The 19260-nt window shown below is 42.6% G+C and overlaps 1 protein-coding gene across 1 annotated transcript in view; it reads right to left on the bottom strand.

Moving 5' to 3' along the window:
* MPDZ (multiple PDZ domain crumbs cell polarity complex component) overlaps positions 1 to 19260 on the bottom strand; it is a 119736-nt gene that overhangs the window by 24198 nt on the left and 76278 nt on the right. The window contains exons 41-44 of the mRNA XM_075589157.1: positions 15763 to 15849; positions 8660 to 8756; positions 7125 to 7165; positions 5949 to 6071 (exon numbers count right to left, since the gene is read on the bottom strand). Of these exons, the coding sequence (XP_075445272.1) occupies positions 5949 to 6071; positions 7125 to 7165; positions 8660 to 8756; positions 15763 to 15849 (348 nt within the window). The remainder of the gene's footprint in view (positions 1 to 5948; positions 6072 to 7124; positions 7166 to 8659; positions 8757 to 15762; positions 15850 to 19260) is intronic.

Here is a 19260-nt window from a genome sequence, read left to right as displayed (position 1 = left end):
TCTAGCAGGACAGGTGACAGAAATCAAGCAGCAGACAAACTCTGGTCTGGATCCCTCACCCCTCAGTTCCAGCACTTGCCAACTGTGGGATGGAGTGCATGCATTCTGAGGCTGCACTTTCCAGCCTAAACAGGATAGAAGCTGTTCAGTATCGTGGGAGCCCTATATATGGAATTTATTACCATCCCCTGGTTTCTGTCACAATATATATATATATATATATATATATATATATATATATATATATATATGTGTAGTTGCAGCCTGGGTGGGTACTATGTTGCTTATCCATGGGCAGCCATAAACCTGTAGTTGGAGTGTCATCCTTGGGGAGTACTGACTGGGTCACATGTATACGGTGTGATGCCTGTCAGTACCTGGACCTGCCCTGTTATGGGGCGGGGTTACAAGCCCTTTCCCCCGGGTATAAAAGCGGACACTCCACCAAATTGTGGGTGGTTGATTATGGGATTACTCTTTGACAAAGGGCCTAGCCCGAAACGCGTCAGAGTGAGTGATTGTCCGGTTTTATGGTGTCTCCCCCTATATACTAATAAATTAGTTTTAACCTTTGGTGTGCTGGATCCAGCTGTTTGTCCCTGCGCTGTGCTCCATTTTCCTTTCTAGAGGTTGTTCCTTTCTATACTGCAATCAAGTTGGAGGCACGCATGGATTCCTCGCTGATCTACATCACTCTACAATCAAGCAAGTGAGTGGACTATGATATTTAATACTGTTCTTTGATTACGTCACCATTACTGTTCTGTGACTTTTTTGAGTGTGGGAGGGGAAAAGGGAACTCTCAGCCTTTGGTGTTATGTTCCCCTAATACCCTATATATCCCACTCTATGATTCAAAGCCATATAGCAGTCACATGTGTATAAACAGAGTAATAGGTTGACTATGGATATCTATCCTCATGGAGCAGTATAATTTCACCAATATTTCAAGACATATGAACATATATCCGTGGCACATGGGACTTGTTATATAAATACCTGTGGCTATATCTGATGCACCATATTTGGACTCTAGTCCTGTTTTCTACTGATTATGGGATAGTGTGATACCCTTTTCCCTACCAGAGGGTCAAGGAGATTAGGAGGGGCTCTTGGGGCCCCAAGCCTATGGGGTCTGCTCCAGGGCTGGAGGACGATCATGCTGTTATGCAATAAAACTGCCGTTTCACCAACTATGGGTTGTTTTTGGAAAGGAGTATTGCCTGCGGGGACCATCCTGCATCCAGCAGGATCCAGATAGGATGGAGGCGCTGCACAGTAAGAGCCAAGAGAAAGCCTGCCCTGTTGCTGCTCCCAAACCAGAAGATGAGCTACAGTACCCAGAGAAAACACCCACGTAGTGACCAAATCTTCTGTGGCAGGGGGAACAGGTGCTACATTTGGAGGCGCTGCTGAGATGAAAGCAACAGGGGTAGACAGAATGGCTGGGAAACATGCCGAAGGAGAAGTGAATGGGGGCACTAACCGTATCTAGGCCGGAGCGTTCCCAGTTGGTTGCTAGCGGGGTACCTCCGGATGGTACCCGCTCACGATGCAACCTCACCCGCTGCTGCATGAGAGATGCTTGATAAGCACTGTATCAATGCCATCGTTAGAGACATTATGCAGAGTCTGAGAGGTGTCTGATCCACACTATCAGTGCCGAGTCCCTTCCACTTCCGAAGGCGGAGAGGTGTCTGAACGACACCGTATTGTGCCAAGTGCCGCAGTATTGCTATCGGGGATGGTCTTGAAAGATAGCACCCCACTTTGGACTCTGTCGGGTGCCTGCATGTCGCAACATTCCAGGGTTGAGAGGTGCCTGAACACTACGTATCAGCCAAGGAAACGCTGCAGCACATGCCCCAGGGGGATGTGACTTGAAAGATAGCACCCCCGCAATGGTACTGCAGTGTGTGCTCCACTACTATGAGCTAGATCCGCGAGTGGGAAAGGGTGCTCAAACGGGGAACTAGTGTGAAAAATAGCCCCCCCTCCCACTTGCAGTTGGGGAGGAAGAGAGTGCCTGTGGAGCATGCCAGCCGGTGGGGCGCATGAAAACATCCCCCACAAGATGGAGCTCGTCAGAGGCACTAAAGTGGGAGAGTTCAGGGTCCCCAGGGAGGATCGCGGTTCCCGCCGAACAACAGAGGAACCGCGTGGTGAGTTGCAAGATGCAAGCTCGGTGTTGCAAAATATCTGGGATTGGCACCAAAATCCATAGCCGCGCCCCCTCTATTCTGACTGGGACTCCAGATTTCACCAGAGGGAGGAGTCGAGGATCCAACGGCTCAGTATGTGGTGTGACCGGATACGAAGTCGCCAAAGCCCAGACACACATGTTGCTCAGTGTCAAAAGGTTTACCACTTAACTATCTCTGGTTATCCTATGGATAAGCTTCCGTTCCAGCGATATGCGCTGCCTGGAAGCATTCTAATGATGCAGGACAGAGGAAAAATCCCTGCACTGTGTGTGCCTGATTTGTGGTTGCCCGGGAGGCGAGATAGGAGACGACGCCTGTTGCCTACTCTGCGATGTGGCCTACCTGCAACCGTGACTGGCAGCCGGTGACCGGCCTATATCACCCTTATCCCTGGCGGAGGTGGAGAGTCAGGTCCAACCGATCCGTAAGCTCCAGCGAGTGGCGGAGACTTCCTCTGCGGAAGCAGAGAGGGACTATCTGACCATACTATACAAACTTTTTCACTCTGGCCGTGACGAGTCCCGCATTGTCTTTTGCCAGGAATACTATAACCTCAGCCCGGACTCAGGAACAGAGTCCCTGGGCACTCACCATTTATCAGAAAGCAGCAATGCCAGCCCGGCGGAGCCCCGAGAACCCAAGGAGGTCTTACCTGTTTCCACGCTGGCCGGCATGAGAGATCCTGAGCCCTTCCCGTTTACCCAGGAGTGGTCATTGCCCAGCTTTGCCTAGCCGAGAGCCCTGCTGGACGCTCTCCACCCCGCGACCAACCTTCCCCATGAGGTGACACCGACGGCGATCCCAGCGTCCAGCGACTATCGGCCAGGGTGCATCCATCATTGACGTACCGGACGGTGCCTCCAACGCTCCCGATATAAAAGCCGTCTACGCAGATCCAGCGACCGATGACTACCCAGCCAGGGTGGTCCAGGATGTCAATCCAGCATGGTCAGCGAGCCATGAGAACGTTCACCGTTTTCTACAGCAGCACCGGGAGATGCAGCAAGCCCGAACCCATGCGGAAACTTACGTGGCCAACACTGAGGAGTGTGTGGATGAATATCTACGACACGAGCGGACCCTCAGAGACATCCTCGAATAGAGTGCTGGCTGGTACTACTTTTGTTGCTGCTCCTACCGCTCATCCGGCGCTGCTGGTGGGGGCTATTCCCGCTGATGACCTCGTTCATCAGGATCTTCCGAGTTGCCATCCTTCTCCGGTGACTACTTTCGCAGCCCAGCCTGTGGTGTTGTGGTGCCGAGAGCTAGACCAATCACTGGTTAAAGCCAGCACTGGGGCCGTGGATCCCGAAACCTCTGGACCTGAAAAGCCCAAATTGGGACTGTCCAATGTCCAAGGCTGCTCGAGGCCGTGGGCAATTGACTGCTTTCATTCGGGCCAGCTATGCTCGCCTAGAAGCGGAGTGTGAAGTGCCCGAAATGTCCTATTTTACTGCCGACAGGGTTGGGGTTCAGTAAACTGTTTCTTCTTCGAGAACGGGGGTGACTGATGCTACGCCAGTCATAAAGAAGGGGGTGCCGGCCCAATCCCCTACTGCCCATTCCACCGTCCCCGCCACCTGCCCAGAGACCCCTGCTTTTGATAACAAATATCGTTCCCTGTCTCCTCGGCCACGATCACCTACCATGACTGTAGCACCAGAACGTATTGTTGGAAAAGTATGTATGTCTCTGATGATGCCAATGATGTGTACAGGTGGTGGGATCCTATGTTCAGGGGTTATATACCGCATTTAAACAGGACACGCTTTGTTCTGGAAAGGGACGATCAGGTAGATCATTGGTGGGAGAATGGCAAGTTTAATCCATAGCAGGAGGCGGAGATAATGAGGAAACATAACCAATGTAGAGATCAGGGACTACTTGCACAACCAGAGAAGGGGGAGGATTTCTGTGTTTCCCTTCTGGATGGACCACTATTCTGGGTATTGCCGGGCAGGGCGTGTGGGCAAAATCTCATGCAGAGGAGCTGTGCAAGAGAGTTCTAGTCCAGCGTTTTAGGCGTTCCCATGGGTATGATTACCCTTAACTCCCCAAAGAGCTTATGAGAGCCGCCGAGGCTCATAGGGATGAGTGGGTAAGGACAGCAGTGATTGAGTATATGGCTCCTAAATATAACACAATAGCTGTATTTAGGGCAGGCCGCGCTGAATATCTGGTTAAGGTCTGGCAGGTGTGTCACAATATTCATCTTGACCGAGTAGAGTATGTTAGCGAGTATGACAAGAAAAGGTGCTACTCTATAACAGTGACTGATAAGGAGGGTAAGCTTGTCCGGAAGCTATTACTATTGATACAGCAGGGGTGGTACTGCAAATTAAAAAAGGGAGATACAGCAGGGGTATACTGCATAATGAGTCGGGAGGTATTACAACAGGAACGGTATTGCACCCGGGAGAAAGGTTCTCTTGGTTAAGAGGAACCAGTTATGCCACCATTGTATTGTAATGTACTGTATTTTATAATTCTGTGAGCCGGCACAATTATTGATGGTGCATAATTATGCTCCTCATGCGGGGTCGTGAGGAGGATTTTCACCAGTGGGAGGATGTAGCCAAGTGCCCCTGGCTATAGCCTTCTACTGGCCTCAACACTAAGTCCTGATAGGAGGCAGTGTTGGGGTTAATCTCATGCGCAGGGCCCAGCCTGCAGATGCAGGCTGGATGGGTACTATGTTGCTTATCCAGGGCAGGCCTAAACCGGCAGTTGGAGTGTCATACTTGGGGAGTACTGACTGGGTCACATGTATATGGTGTGATGCCTGTCAGTACCTGGACCTGCCCTGTTAGGGGCTTGTAACCCCGCACCATTTCACCCAGGTATAAAAGCTGACACTCCACCAAATTGTGGGTGGTTGCTTATGGGACAGTGTGATACCCTTTTCCCTACCAGAGGGTCAAGGAGATTAAGAGAGGCTCTTGGGGCTTCAAGCCCCTGGGGTCTGCTCCAGGGCTGGAGGACGATCATGCTGTTATGCAATAAAACTGCCTTTGGACAAACTATGGTGTGTGATTATTGGAAAGGAGTATTGCCTCTGGGGACCACCCTGCATCCAGCAGGATCCTCATGGGATGGAGGCACTGCACAGTAAGGAACAAAACGCGTAGTGTTTACACATTGTGCATTCATCTGTAAGTGCCCCTATTTCGTCAAATCCACTCTCCAATCGTTGACTTGGTTAAAAAACCGCAGGACGGTGGAATCACAGTCTAAAAGCGGACTGATTCCTATACCGGCGTCTGACGTCACTGTAACGAGATCTGGACTACCGATCGCGGGATTCCACTGCTGGAGTAACAACCCGGCAGACGAACGTGGGATTCGACTGCAGGAGCAGCAAACTTGCTGACGGATGATTTCAAGCAGAGAGGGAGACGTCGATTTGCCTTCTGATTGTTTGTGCGGTGACATCCACACTGCCCAATTTTATCTGCTACATTGTAAGTAGCCAATTTTCTGCCTGCATATAAAATTGCCTTTTAGTACTTCACTATTGTGGCTTTTTCTTCATTCTCTTAAGCATTGAAAGTAGTTGGGACTTTGTTACCACCTTGGACACCTTCCGTTGATACACTTTTCATTTTATCTTACACTTATTTATTGATCTACATATTTGCGCCCTTTATTCAATTTTGTCTGGTTTTATATTATATATATTTTGTTTCTGCCAACTAACAAAAATAAACATAAAATCACCACAAGAGTCAAGAAATTAAAACGTACTCTGAGTTTCTGAGTTTGGGCCACGACTCCATTAGCCTGCATCATGGCAATAAAAATTGGTACATCTCCCAGGGGACTACCAACTCCTCCAGCAATGCTGACTCCCAGTGAGTCTGAGGGTCCCTGTTGATGTATAGATAGACAGACTGTGAATACACAATTACTAATATAATGTACAACCTACAGTACGTTTAGGATTCTATTCTCTAGAATTTTATGCACTGCACTCGCTGCATACAAATCCTGAAAAATCCTTTGTTCAATTATATATTTTTAAAATGAAAGCTTTAGCTCTAATGTCAGCAATATGGGCTCATAATAGTCTTACTTCCATTTATTATATTTTGTATTCAATTGAACAGCTCCACAATTGTAAGGATTGTGATCAAACACAACATTGCACAATTATTTTCTAAAGCTGCATTGCGTGTTTAAAAAAAAAAAATTGGTTTGAAGCAGGGGGTCTCCAGAGCTGAACTGTGTTAATTTCAGCTTTAGGGACCCCCTGCTTCCTGAGATACTTGCTTCCGTAGGTCATGTCAGTAGGAGCCCCGGTGGGGTGATCAATATGGCGGTTTAAAAGTCCTGCGGGCTAATAGGAAGCCTCAACATCAACCCATGTAACTTCCTACTGGCCAGCGTGACGCGGGACCTTTAAACAGATCTAAGATAGCAGCATCACTTTCCTATGTGCTAACCTGAAATTTCTCAAACTGTGCAAGCACCGGTAAAAATTATTTGTTTTGTTTTTAACGGACTGTGCCAGGCGTACAGATGTTAACGGTACGTACTAAAAATGGGGTGCGCAAAGTTCCTGCCTGGCAGCCTCCTCTCTCCTAGGACCCGGTGTCAAATGATGCCGCAGGTCACGTGACCCCACAGCATCATGTGACACGTGTTTCCATGGTGACACGTCACATGATTCTGCGGCATCATTTGCCATGGTGACGCGTCGCTGAAGAGCAGGTAAGGGAGTTACAGAGGCCTCACGCCTCCCCCGGCATTTCATTTAAATGCCATGGGGAAGAGCGCGGGGCCTCTGTAACCGCCGCACCCCCCTAGAAAATCTTGCGCCTCCCACTCTCCAGTTTGCGCACCCCTGTACTAAAAGATAATATTTCTGTGTGCAAACATATTTAAAAAATAAAAAAAAGGAGAAAGTGCATCACAAAGTACCTTTTTGATTTCCACTGTCCTAAGGCCTTGAATTTCAGATGCTATAAAATAATTCAAAGAATACAGAGTTAATGTTGTTAATAGTGCTCACTTCACAATGGGTCCTTTGCCAGTGGCCTCTAGCCAACCTATTTGCTAAAATGTTGTAAGAAAAGACGAGATGACCTTTTAGTATTCAATCCTATAACAAAAGTGGTACATTGTAAAAAAAATTCTGACAGCACTTGCACTGGCATAAAACAATGTGGCTGACTCATTTTTTAGTTTTTGTAATTTCAAACAAATTAAAGTAAAATACATTCTTGTTTCTTGACTGGCTTACAATGCGTTTGGAAAGTCAACGTAACCTTAGTATGTGTCCTTGTTTCAAAACAAAAACCATTTCACACAGTAGTACTAGGGTGGTAAAAAATTATGTGGTAGTTTTTGGTGGAAGGCAACACAGGAAAGTAATAGCTATACAGGTTTAGTATTTGATTTTATCTCATCTTCTTGACTACCCTTGTAATTTGCTCATTACTACTGGTTCATTATAACAATATAAACACTGCAAAAACATATATTAGCAGCTGTTTATACTATGGGGGTTTAAGCAGCGACATGTTCTAGACCAGTGATTCCCATCAAAGGGTTCGAGAGCCCCAAGCGGTATTGGCTGCGCACTTACCAAGGCCCGAAACGGCATATTCGCATGGGTGTTATAGCTATCGATTATAGCAGAAGCTTCCAAAGTAGCACCCACCATGCTTTGCTTCCACGGCGGCAGGGTATTGTGGGGTGTGACTTTGGAAGCTCCTGCAGTAATTGACAGCTATACCACCCATGCTGTCTGTACACTCTGAGGTTCAGTCTGGTGAGTTATTATGCATGTGCTACCCCTAGAAGCTCAGGACACTAATGCCTGGGATCAGTCAAACAGTTTTGTTAGCAATAGTCTGATGAGTAGGCAGTGATTTATTAATTAGGGGTTCACTAAACAAATATTTTCTGGCATGGGGTGCACAATGTAAAAAAGATTGGGAACCTCTGATTTAGACAATGAATACAGTTAGAGAACATCAACACCTTAAAGAAAAGAAAAATTCAGTGAAGAGCAATATAATTCGTCATATTTAGTGTATTTATTATCTGTCAGCTTTAGCACATCTACACGTATTAGAAGGCTATTTATCAGGCTCTGAAAAACATTTTGATGTTTGCATCTGCATTAAATCCAAGAAACTTTATTTTTTAATCGATAAATACAACCTGTTGTATAATAAGCATCGCTAATTATCCTATTGATTTATAAAACAATTCCCAAAGTCCCTTATTGAACCAAGCAGGCCAAATAGGGGAATATACTTGAAAAACTGACACTATGAGACATATGTTCAAATTGTTACTAAAATATAACCCCCACAATATTTATATTTGCTTGGTACAGTTGATGAAACAGCTAAATGACTTGTTTTATAACGGAATCTATTGAAGAGCAATAAAACCTGAGGCTAGGTCAATTTATCTTTTAGCTTACACCCTAAAATGAATCTTACCATCATTCTTCTTTGAACCACAGTCAAAGGATTCAGGTGGTGTAGATCCAGACACTGGGAAACTAAACGATGTAAGACTACCGCTCTCTTCACTGGTCTACAAAGCATAATAGCACTTTGGTTAGGCGATAAACTTCCAAATTACATCAAATAGAAATTAGTTTCAAATCTATATTTTAATACTTCATCAAAACAATAGGTGGCATTATTCCTTATTCTATTAATGGACTTAAAGCTACAGTTAAAGCATAATCCTATGTGTTTTTTTTTGTTTGTTTTTTATAAATCAGTTCTGTACTATGAGAAAATACTTGTAGCATTTTTTATTAAAAAAAAAAAAAAATTTTAAAGACATTTTTTAATGTATTCTAATGGAACAAGCATTTTTGTTTCTATAGCAACCATTTACAAAGTCACATCCCCTTCCTTTTCTGAAACAAGCCCTGCCCTCTCTCGAGCAGTGCACCAATTGTATCTTGTGCCTGCATCGTTACATGATCTTCCACACAGAACATTGCATCTTGGGTAATCTTCTGCTGCCCTAACAGTGATATAAAGAACCCACAAGCTGAATCTTCAGCGATCGATTACAGGAGAACGGATCGATCAGCAACTTAGCTAATCACTTGCTAGTGTGCAGATTGTATTAATGCACATATTGAATGGATTTTTATTTTTTTAAACGGCAGCTTTAACTGTAGTGTCACGGGAGACCAGGTTTATCAACAACTTTTTATACCGGGATCATATGATTGAGCAAAGCAAGGAGGTAAAATAAATTGTAATTTATTTCAGAAAAAGACAAACACAAGGTAACACAATTTACAGGGTTAACACACTTACTGGAGACGGGGCTAACGAATAAATCTATCCTTTAAACGAAATTCACAAAAATGACCTCTTTAAGAGCCCTTTCCAATGACCGGTAGGTACTCACGAAAGTCCTGGAACTGATTTCGGCATGCAATGCCAGACGCGACCGCTACGTTCTTCAGAAGTCAAACTTAGAAGAATTCTTGAGTCCAAATCTTTGAAGCCGGCTCGCGTCTATTCAGTACAGAGCATCTTTGAATTTGCAGCTGATGGTTTGGCTCTTGGAATCTGCGCTCCTCATTGGCTGCAAGGTTTCTTATGGGTTTCAGCGTCCCATTCACAAACCTCTACAGCCTATCAGAGCGTGGGAATTCTCCTGCCAGCCAATCACCGATTTGCCGGTATTGTGAAGCCAGGGAAACTTTTCTCATTCTGCAAAGGGGCATGCGCCAATCTGGCCCAGGATGCGGGTACTCAAGCAGAACTGCAGAACCCCTCCTGCTCTAACACTTTGGCATCCCTGAAGCTTTCAAGTCCTGACTCCGCACAGACCCATAGGCACCAAGCTTGGAAGCCACCTGGTCTCCCAGAATCCATGACTTGGAAATCCCACAGTTAATTTACAGGTTATCAGTATATATACCTATTAAATATAACTCTTTAATAAAATATACTGTGTCCTGTCTTTTGTGCGATAAAATATATAAGTCCCTGTTCTGATGTCAGTGATGGAGTGAGTATATATTGCCTACACTCACTAGCCTAATTCTTGTCACACTTTAGAAATAACTTTAAAAACTTTTTACACACAAAAACCACTCACCGCTTTATCACATAGCTGGAGCACCCCCTGAACCCATATACTAGGTCCACGGTACCTGGGCATGTATCTGGGCACCACTCCTTATGCTAGGGACCCCGTTTATGGTTGCAGGTATACATTAACCCCTTCATGCCCGTTTACCTTGTCTGGAAGAGGCTGCAGCGGAATCCTGGCGGTGAGTGGTAATAGTGCTTACAGAGTCAGAGTTTGCCCGGAGCAATGCGTTTGGCTGCATCCGAGAATCTCACTTGATTCCCGGATCCAACTCTTGGGTATCCCAGAACTCCGGAAACCAGATACATAGACACATTCTGTAAAGACTTTCTCCGACAAACCCACCCTGAAACTTACAGCCTAGAAATCTCCCGGTCCCAGCACCCCAGGAAAGGCAAAACACAAACAAATCTTTAATGTTGCATAATTTGCACAGTCATAGTAATGCATTTAGGACATCTGGGTCCAAGAGCTGGCACTCTAGTACCTCAACACACGGATCAGGGGTAACCAAGTGGGATGAACCTTTATTAGTGAGCCTGGTTAACCCCTTCACTGTCATATGTAGCTTTAAAGCCCAAGCCCTATATAATGTAGCAACGTATACGGGTGTTGAATAAAATGAAAAGCACAAGTTGACACCTTCTCTACCTTACAAAATTGTTATTTCATCATGTAAAATGTGCTTAATAGTTTAGCAAATTTAGGTTAACAATTTGCTAAGTAAACATCACACAATATACACTTACTGCTTTTATGAATGGGTCGTTACAGTTACATAGTAGATGAGGTAACTCTACTCATAGTACATGAGGTGTACATAGTAGATGAGGTAACTATATCTTGAAAAAAGATATATGTCCATCAAGTTCAACCTATGCTAAATTAAGACGACAGATGCGTTATTCTATATTTGTACTTACAGTATATTGATCTAGAGGAAGGCAAACAAAAAACCCCAGTGGAACATCATCTAATGATATCACATAAGGGAAAAAATAAATTCCTTCTTACTCCAATAATGGCGATCAGATTTCTCCCTGGATCAACATCCTTCCCATGTTTAATTATTTTGTATATTCCGGAATACCTTTCCTTTCTAAATAAAATGTCCAACCTTTTTTTTTTTTAAGATATCTATTGTATTTGCCATGACAGTCTCCTTAATTAATGAATTCCAAATTTGAACTGCCCTTACGGTAAATAAACCTTTCCTTTGTTGCTTGTGAAATCTCCTTTCCTCCAACTTTAAGGTACGACCTGTGTGATTTGTACTGCCCTTGGGATGAATAGTTCTTTTGAAAGCTCCTTGTATTGTCCCTGAAAATATTTGCATATAGTTATCATATCCCCACTTAGACGTTTCATTTGCTAACGTACAAAAATCTAATTTAGCTAGTCTCTTCTCATAGGTCAGATTTTCCATCCCATTTATTAATTTGGTGGCTCTTCTCTACAACAAGTCGCCTGTTTATTCTTGTTTCCCAAATGCATAACCTTACGTTTATCTATATTAAACCTCATCTGCCATATACCTGCCCAAGTTTCTAGTCTATCCAAATCCTTCTGGAGAGAAATTGCATCCTGCTCTAATTCTATTACCTTACACAATTTAGTGTCATCAGCAAAGATGGAGACTTTGCTCTCTATGCCAACCTCAAGGTCAATAACAAGTTAAAAAGCAGGGGTCCCAATACCGCTCCCTGAGGTACTTCACTCACAACTTGAGCCTAACCTGAAAAAGTTCCTTTTACGACAACTCTCTGTTGTCTGTTCTGTGACGGTAGGGGGTAACCAGACTCTCAAATAAAGGTTAAGCCCAATTTTTGGTTACCCCTGTGTATTAGGGTTCAAGAGAGTTAGCTCTTGGACCCAGTAACAGTGTACTGTTTTTACACACTGTCTGCAATAAGAATGTTTTATGTGTTTTTCCCTTTCCAAGCAGGGATTGTTAGGGCATGAGTTTCATGGGGAATTTTGTGGAGGAATTGTTGTCAGAATGGGCCTAGGTAGTTGGTGTCCGGAGTTGTCGGTTCCCTATAAAAGTACCTGTGAATCATGCCTGATTCCCTGATACATGTAGGCACATTGTTCCGGCAATATCTCCCCTTGAAAAAGCATAGCCCAGAAAGGGGAATGTGGCACAGGGATGAAAAGTGTCCCTGTAGCTGAGGGGATCCCTATGTGAAGGAGGGTACCCCAGTTAGTGCCCAGGTAGCCCGGAACCTGAATTTTGTTTGTGGGTGCTCCAACCGGATATAAGGTTGTGAGGGGACTCTCAGTGTCAGGTTAAGTCCAAAAGATAGTGTGTGGGGAATAAAGGCTGATAGAAATAAAAGTACATCTTTCTATTCCCCATACCCAGAGACTTAGGATGTATTAAAGTATATTTTATTAATACTGCAATGTACCGTAAAGGTAGTGGGACTTTTGGAACCGCAGGCTGCCAGGGCAAACCCATAGGTGCCAGTAAGTCTGCTGGACATCGGAGTTCAAAGTAGCCAGATGATGCCAGAGGTGTGAAAAGCATTGGATGGCAGGGAAGGGTTTAAGAACCCAGGTCTGGAGAACAATGGCAGTCGTCCGGGCTGCCATTTTCAAACGTAGTGGTCGCTGCTGGGATTTGATGCCGATTTTGGTTCCAGAGGATCAGTGGTAGCTCACGGTCAAGAAAAGTCCAAGTTCTTAGAAGAGAAGGGAGCGGTGGCGTGTGGAAGTTCACGCCGATTAGGGAACCAGGAGATTCCGGGATAAGTCCCAGTCAGGGTAAAACTCTTATTTAGAGTTCCCTGCACCTAGTAAAGTCTAATTTTTTACCCCAGTCCTCCAGTAAGTGTGTCTTTTGTCTGTATTTTGTGTCTCATAGTGTGTAAGGGAATTTGTGCGAATAAACTACAATTTATTTCATTACCTTGTTTTGCTCAGTGAATGATTCCGGTTAAAAAAGGTGTAAACTGCTTGGTCTCCCATGACATATCCTTCAACCAGTTTTCAATCTAGGTGCAAATATTTTTACCGAGCCCAATTTGCTTTATTTTGTACACTCACCTTGTGTGGAACCGTATCAAAAACCTTTGCCAAATCTAAGTAGACCACATCAACTGCATTACCCTGGTCTAAATTCCTACTTACCTCCTCAAAGAATCTAATAAGGTTAGTTTGGCACAACCTATCCTTCATAAATTCATGCCAACTATTACTAATAATGTTGTTATCCATTAGATATTCCTGAATATTATCCTGTACTAAACCTTCAAGTAGTTTCCACACTATTGAGGTCAGGCTTACAGGTCTGTAATTCCCCGGTTGTGATCTAGCTCCCTTTTAAATATAGGCACCACGTCTGCTTTATACCAATCTTGTGGTTCTGATCCTGTGGAAATTCAGTCCTTGAATATTAAATGTAATGGTTTGGCTATTACTGAACTTGGCTCCTTAAGAAATCTTGGGTGTATGCCATTGGGGCTAGATGCCTTATTTACTTTAATTTTATCAAGCTGCCAATTAACTTCTTCCTCCTCCTCCGTAAACCAATTGTACATTAATATAGCGGTTGTAGCTTCCTCCTGCGAAAATTATTATTGCGATTGATTCTTCCCTGATAAATACAGAGGCATGTGATTAATACCTCTGCTTTCTCCAATAATTTGCCTTCTCATCTCACACTGAATGGGTCCTATATTTTCTTTTCTAATATTTTTTATTATTAAGGTACTTAAATAACTTTTTAGGGTTGATCTTACTTTATATTACAATCCTTTTTTAATTTGAGCTAATTTTTGTTAAATTCCTTATAATTCAGATGCCGCAGTACCTTCTGACATTAAGAATCTAAACACCTGCTTCTTCTTTTCCATTTCCTCCACTACCTATTTATTTAGCTACATTGGTTTAGACTTGTTTCTTTTATACTTATTACCCTAGAGTATACACTGGTACGTGTGCTTTTCTAACAATGTTTTAAAGACTGCCCATTTATCTTCTACATTTTTTCTTGCAAAACCATCATACCAATTTATTCCTTGCAGATTATTCCTCAATTTAGTAAAATCTGTCCATCTAAAATGTAGTCTTTGTTGAACCCATGTAATATGTTTTTTGATCATTTACTTAAAATGAGACCATGTTATGGTCATTGTTTCCCAAATGTTTGATATTACCAAATGCAGTATTGCCCCTCTCCTGGTTGGTTCCTCAATAATTTAGGTGATATAATTGTCTTTAAGCACCCCCAAAAATCTGTTTCCTTTTGTTGTAATGCTAATCTGATTGCCCCAGTCTATTCTGGATAATTTAAATCACCAATTAGGCAAACATGACCTAGTTTTGATGCCTTCTTCATTTGCAAAAGTATTTTGGCTTCCTCCATCTCAGATATTTGGTGGTTTATAGCAGATCCCTACAAACATTTTTTGTACTTTTACCTCCACTGTTAATTTCTATCCAAAAGGTCTCTGCATTTTCATAATTCTTTCATAAACATCTTCTCTTATAATAGGGTTTAGATCCCTTTTAACATATAAACACACTCCACCTCCTCTTCTATTTGCCAGATCCTTAAAAAAAAGGGAATAACCCTCTAAATTAAATGCCCAGTCATGCGTTTCATCACACAATGTTTCAGTAATGCCTATGATATCATATTGCTCCCTTGTAGCTATCAATTCAAGCTCCCCCATTTTATCTGTCAGGCTTCTTGCATTAGCAAGCATGCATTTAAGGTTTTTCCAGTCTGTGCAATTATCTTATCTACTCCTGCCTTTCTACTCCAATTGGATTTAGTATTTAGAAATGTTCTAGTATTATCTGTATTTAATATGGGTGTCTCCCTGCTTGCCCCCCATTCTACCTCCATGACTCCTAGATATTTACCCATCCCTATCTATTCTATTTAGTTTATTATCGGTTTCTCGTCCCTTCCCCATACGCCCTAGTTTAAAATCTTCTCCAACCTTTTTAACTCCCCCCCACCCCCTCGACACATAAGATCTCTCTTAATTGAGGTGCAAGCTGTCCCTGACACAAAGATAGCATTTCTCTGAAACACCCCAAGCCCTCCTTGCACACCACTTTCTTAGCGATGCATTAACCCCTCTAATCTCCGACTGTCTCTCTAGCGCATAGCACTGGTAGTATTTCAGAAAACACTACCTTGGAGGTCCTTGCCTTAAGCTTGCGGCTTACATCACTGAAATTGTTTTTGCTCAAAGATAACTTATGGAATAATGTAGCATCAGTTCCAAAGTTGCAGTGATAAGAACAGCGCTTTAAACTAGTTTTCAGAATCAACAATATTTATCCAAAACAAAAATGACTGGACAGTTTAAATTTGTACAACAAAAAGTGGGTCCATTTGAGGTAAATTAGTTCTTTGCAACTTTTAATTTAAAATGAAAACAGATCTGCCAAATCGAATTAATGGTGCATTCACTCTCACAAATACTTTGAGGAAAATAAAACAATTTATACACACCTGGCTACTTTGCGACGTCCTCCTTTCAGAATGGAAAGGGCCTGCTTTTATTCTTCCAACTTCTAATTTTACTGTACCTAAGGAGCACTGAAGAACAGATCACAGTTTACACATGTCCCAGACATACACAACAGCAACAAAGCTCTACTGTTAATCTCATATATATTTACAAAAAATGTAAAAACGATATAGTAAAAGGTTGACCACCCCACACAACAGTAATGTTAATGCATATATGGTTTCTATAAAATTGCAAACACATTAGTCAAACTATGGTTGCTTATATAGCCATATGCAATTGCTTAGACATGTAGCCTGGGACTATATTGTCTGACAGCAAACCATGAGGTGTAAAGGATTAAGTAAATCTCGTGCTTCCCTTTTTTAATGGAAATGTAATTCCTCATGAATAGATCCATACATCAAAAGTTGCCAAAATAGCTTTCTGTGCAAGAAGTCACAGTTTTACTTTCAAATGAGTAGTCAGGATCCTCACATAGAAAACTTTCAATGTACAGTACTAAAATACTGTAGGTAAGAACGTGCAGTACTGTGGGTGCAGCACATGTATTTATACTTTAGTGAACTTAAATCTACGGTAGCTTCTTTCCCCGAGACCATTCTAGCATTTATGGAGGTTAAAATCACTAAAACCTCATAACTGTTTTATCCTGATTCTGAAATTTAGAGTCGGATAGCTTTGCAGCTGTGATCTTTAAATACCTCCTTTGGTATGGTCGTGAAAACACTTCTCCTAAATGTTTATGTACCAATTATAGACTATGTATGGCAGCGATTTCGTGTCTGTATTCCTCTTTAGAACATCTAAGAGTACTGTACATTGGAATATAAAACAAGGAAATAAAAAATAAGCCTTTAAAATGTATTCTGACAGGCGCTAAAGATGCATAGAACATGAACTATTCAAGTATAAAGCATGTATCTTTAAACTTAATGGCAGCATCTAACGTGAATAACATGTATTTGCATATTTAAAGCTCACAGTATAGGGGGCGTCTTTTATTCTCAAGTTATATTGCTTATGATATCAAGATCACGTGTTGGTTCTGCACAGGCTGCAGAGTCTCTTAAAATAACCACATGGGGAATCAATGGGATTATTAAACAAGGCCTTTTGAGATTACAGTTATTGCTGCTCTTTATTTTATGTTCTGCCATCTGGAGTCATCAGATGCAACTTGCTATTATTATCTAGTTATGGATCTCCTGAGTCATTGAGTATATGATTACAGCCATACTATTGAAGTCATTTTTGTTTTTATAAACCTCCTCCCTTAGTTTCATGATTTAACAATAGTGCCTAATGGAGAGACATTGCAGCTGATGATGCACTTTTGGGGGTGAAGACAAAAGGTGCCAAAAATGAAAGTGCAAACGGACCAGTAACTGATAGTCAGCGTTCATAGCGATTATTGATTATAGAGATTGTAAACCTCTAAATTCATATAAAAAGCTTTCCCCAATTACATGCCATCCAGAAAGGCTTTCAGTAACACTAGACAATTCCCATATTGAAGTCTCATCTTTCGCTACCGTGGTTATTAAAAATCAAATCTTTACCATCCTCCCTTAAATTATACCCACTATAAATTTATATTAGAAATACAATTTTGAAACATGTTTTATAAAATATTAAAACTTTATTCTATAATGTACTTCTTTTTCAGAGATTTGTAATCATTATTTGTATAAATATTATTGAGAGTTAATAGAAACCTGAAGTTTAGGGTGTGCTGTGCAGCGTTTAACTCTGCCCTTTCCCCTCCTGTATCCTATGCCTAAAATGAATGGTGCTCAGACACGGAAGGAGTGCAGATATATTTTTACTACCTCGCGCTATGCGGGAGCCACCAATACTGAATTTGACTTTCATTTTGATCAGTGGTAGGCAACATGACATACTTCAATGGCCGCACATATGTCCCTTGAACCCTCAAAAAATACGTGTGTGTGTGTGTATATATGTAGACACATATATATATACTGTACACATATTTTTTGAGGGTTCAAGGGCCATAACATTGAAGTATGTCATGTTGCCTACCACTGATCGAAATGAAAGTCAAATTCAGAATTGGTGGCTACCGCATAGCGGGAGGTAGTAAAGATATTATAGATCTATATATATATCCCTTTTAGGTCATCACGCACTAACATTACGTCATCACGCAGCTGCGCGGCTAGCCGGGTCGCACATGGAACAGATTTGTGGCTTTGCAAATACAGAGGCTTCACTGTTGCTCCAAACGAAACTCCTGCGGATATTTCAGAGGCTTGTTTAGCTTCTCAGCGGACCGCTGCTTTTCCAGTCCATGGAATAAGATTCTGACTGTGGACTACAGATGCTGAGACACCTGGCTGGCGGTGATATTGATTCACAAATTGTCTATTTTATACATACACTTGTGAGTGATATTCTTCCGCGTGCGAGATAGATATAGATATATATATATATACCATCACATTTTAAGTTATGGTGGGTGAAAAAGGCAACAAGAAACCTCCACCGTATTGCATAGAGCAAATAAAAAGATCACTTGTGAGCACATTCACATGTTTTAGGCAGGTCTGCAACCCTGCCTTTCACCATTATCCCCAGCATACAGTGCTTCCACTTCAGCAAGGGATTCTGGGAAATGACATGCAAATGAGCACACAATGTGTCACCTTTTGTCTGAAAAACCATTGTTACATGGAGCCCATATCAGCTAATGCTCGCTGTTAACACAGCTTTAAAGCACAGCAGGGGAATCAGATGCAAAGCCAGAGAAACCATTCACATACATGTTTCAACCTTAATGGGTATCATCAGTATGAAGTTGGTTGTACTGCTGGCTTTAAAGCTGGACATGATTCCCATGCTGTGCTTTAAAGCTGTGTTAACAGCGAGCATTAGCTTATAAGGGCTACATGTAACAATGATTTTTCAGGCAAAAGGTGACACATTGTGTGCTCATTTGCATGTCATTTCCCAGAATCCCCTGCTGCAGTGGAAGCACTGTATGCTGAGGATAATGGTGAAAGGCAGGGTTGCAGACCTGCCTAAAACATGTGAATGTGCTCACAAGTGATCTTTTTATTTGCTATATGCAATACGGTGGAGGTTTATTGTTGCCTTTTTTACCCACCATAACGTAAAACGTGATGGTAAACCCTACAGTCTTGAAAATGCAAAGCCAGCAGTACAACCAAATTCACACTGATGATACCCATTAAGGTTGAAACATGTCTGTGAATGGTTTCTCTGGCTTTACATCTGATTCCCATGCTGTGCTTTAAAACTGGGTTAACAGCGAGCATTAGCTTATATGGCGCACACACACACACACACACACACACCACCCCTCCCCCGGGGACGAGATATAGAGCTTCGTCATAGGGACCCCCCGGTGTCGGCACCGCAACCCCTCCCCCGTGTAGGCGGACATGCAAGCACTCACCTTTCACACCTGTATTTCTCTCCCGCTCTGTCACTCT

The sequence above is a fragment of the Ascaphus truei genome, chromosome 1 (genome assembly GCF_040206685.1).
Source record: "Ascaphus truei isolate aAscTru1 chromosome 1, aAscTru1.hap1, whole genome shotgun sequence".
Classification (NCBI taxonomy): Eukaryota; Metazoa; Chordata; class Amphibia; order Anura; family Ascaphidae; genus Ascaphus; species Ascaphus truei.
This window is presented reverse-complemented; position numbering and strand designations above follow the sequence as displayed.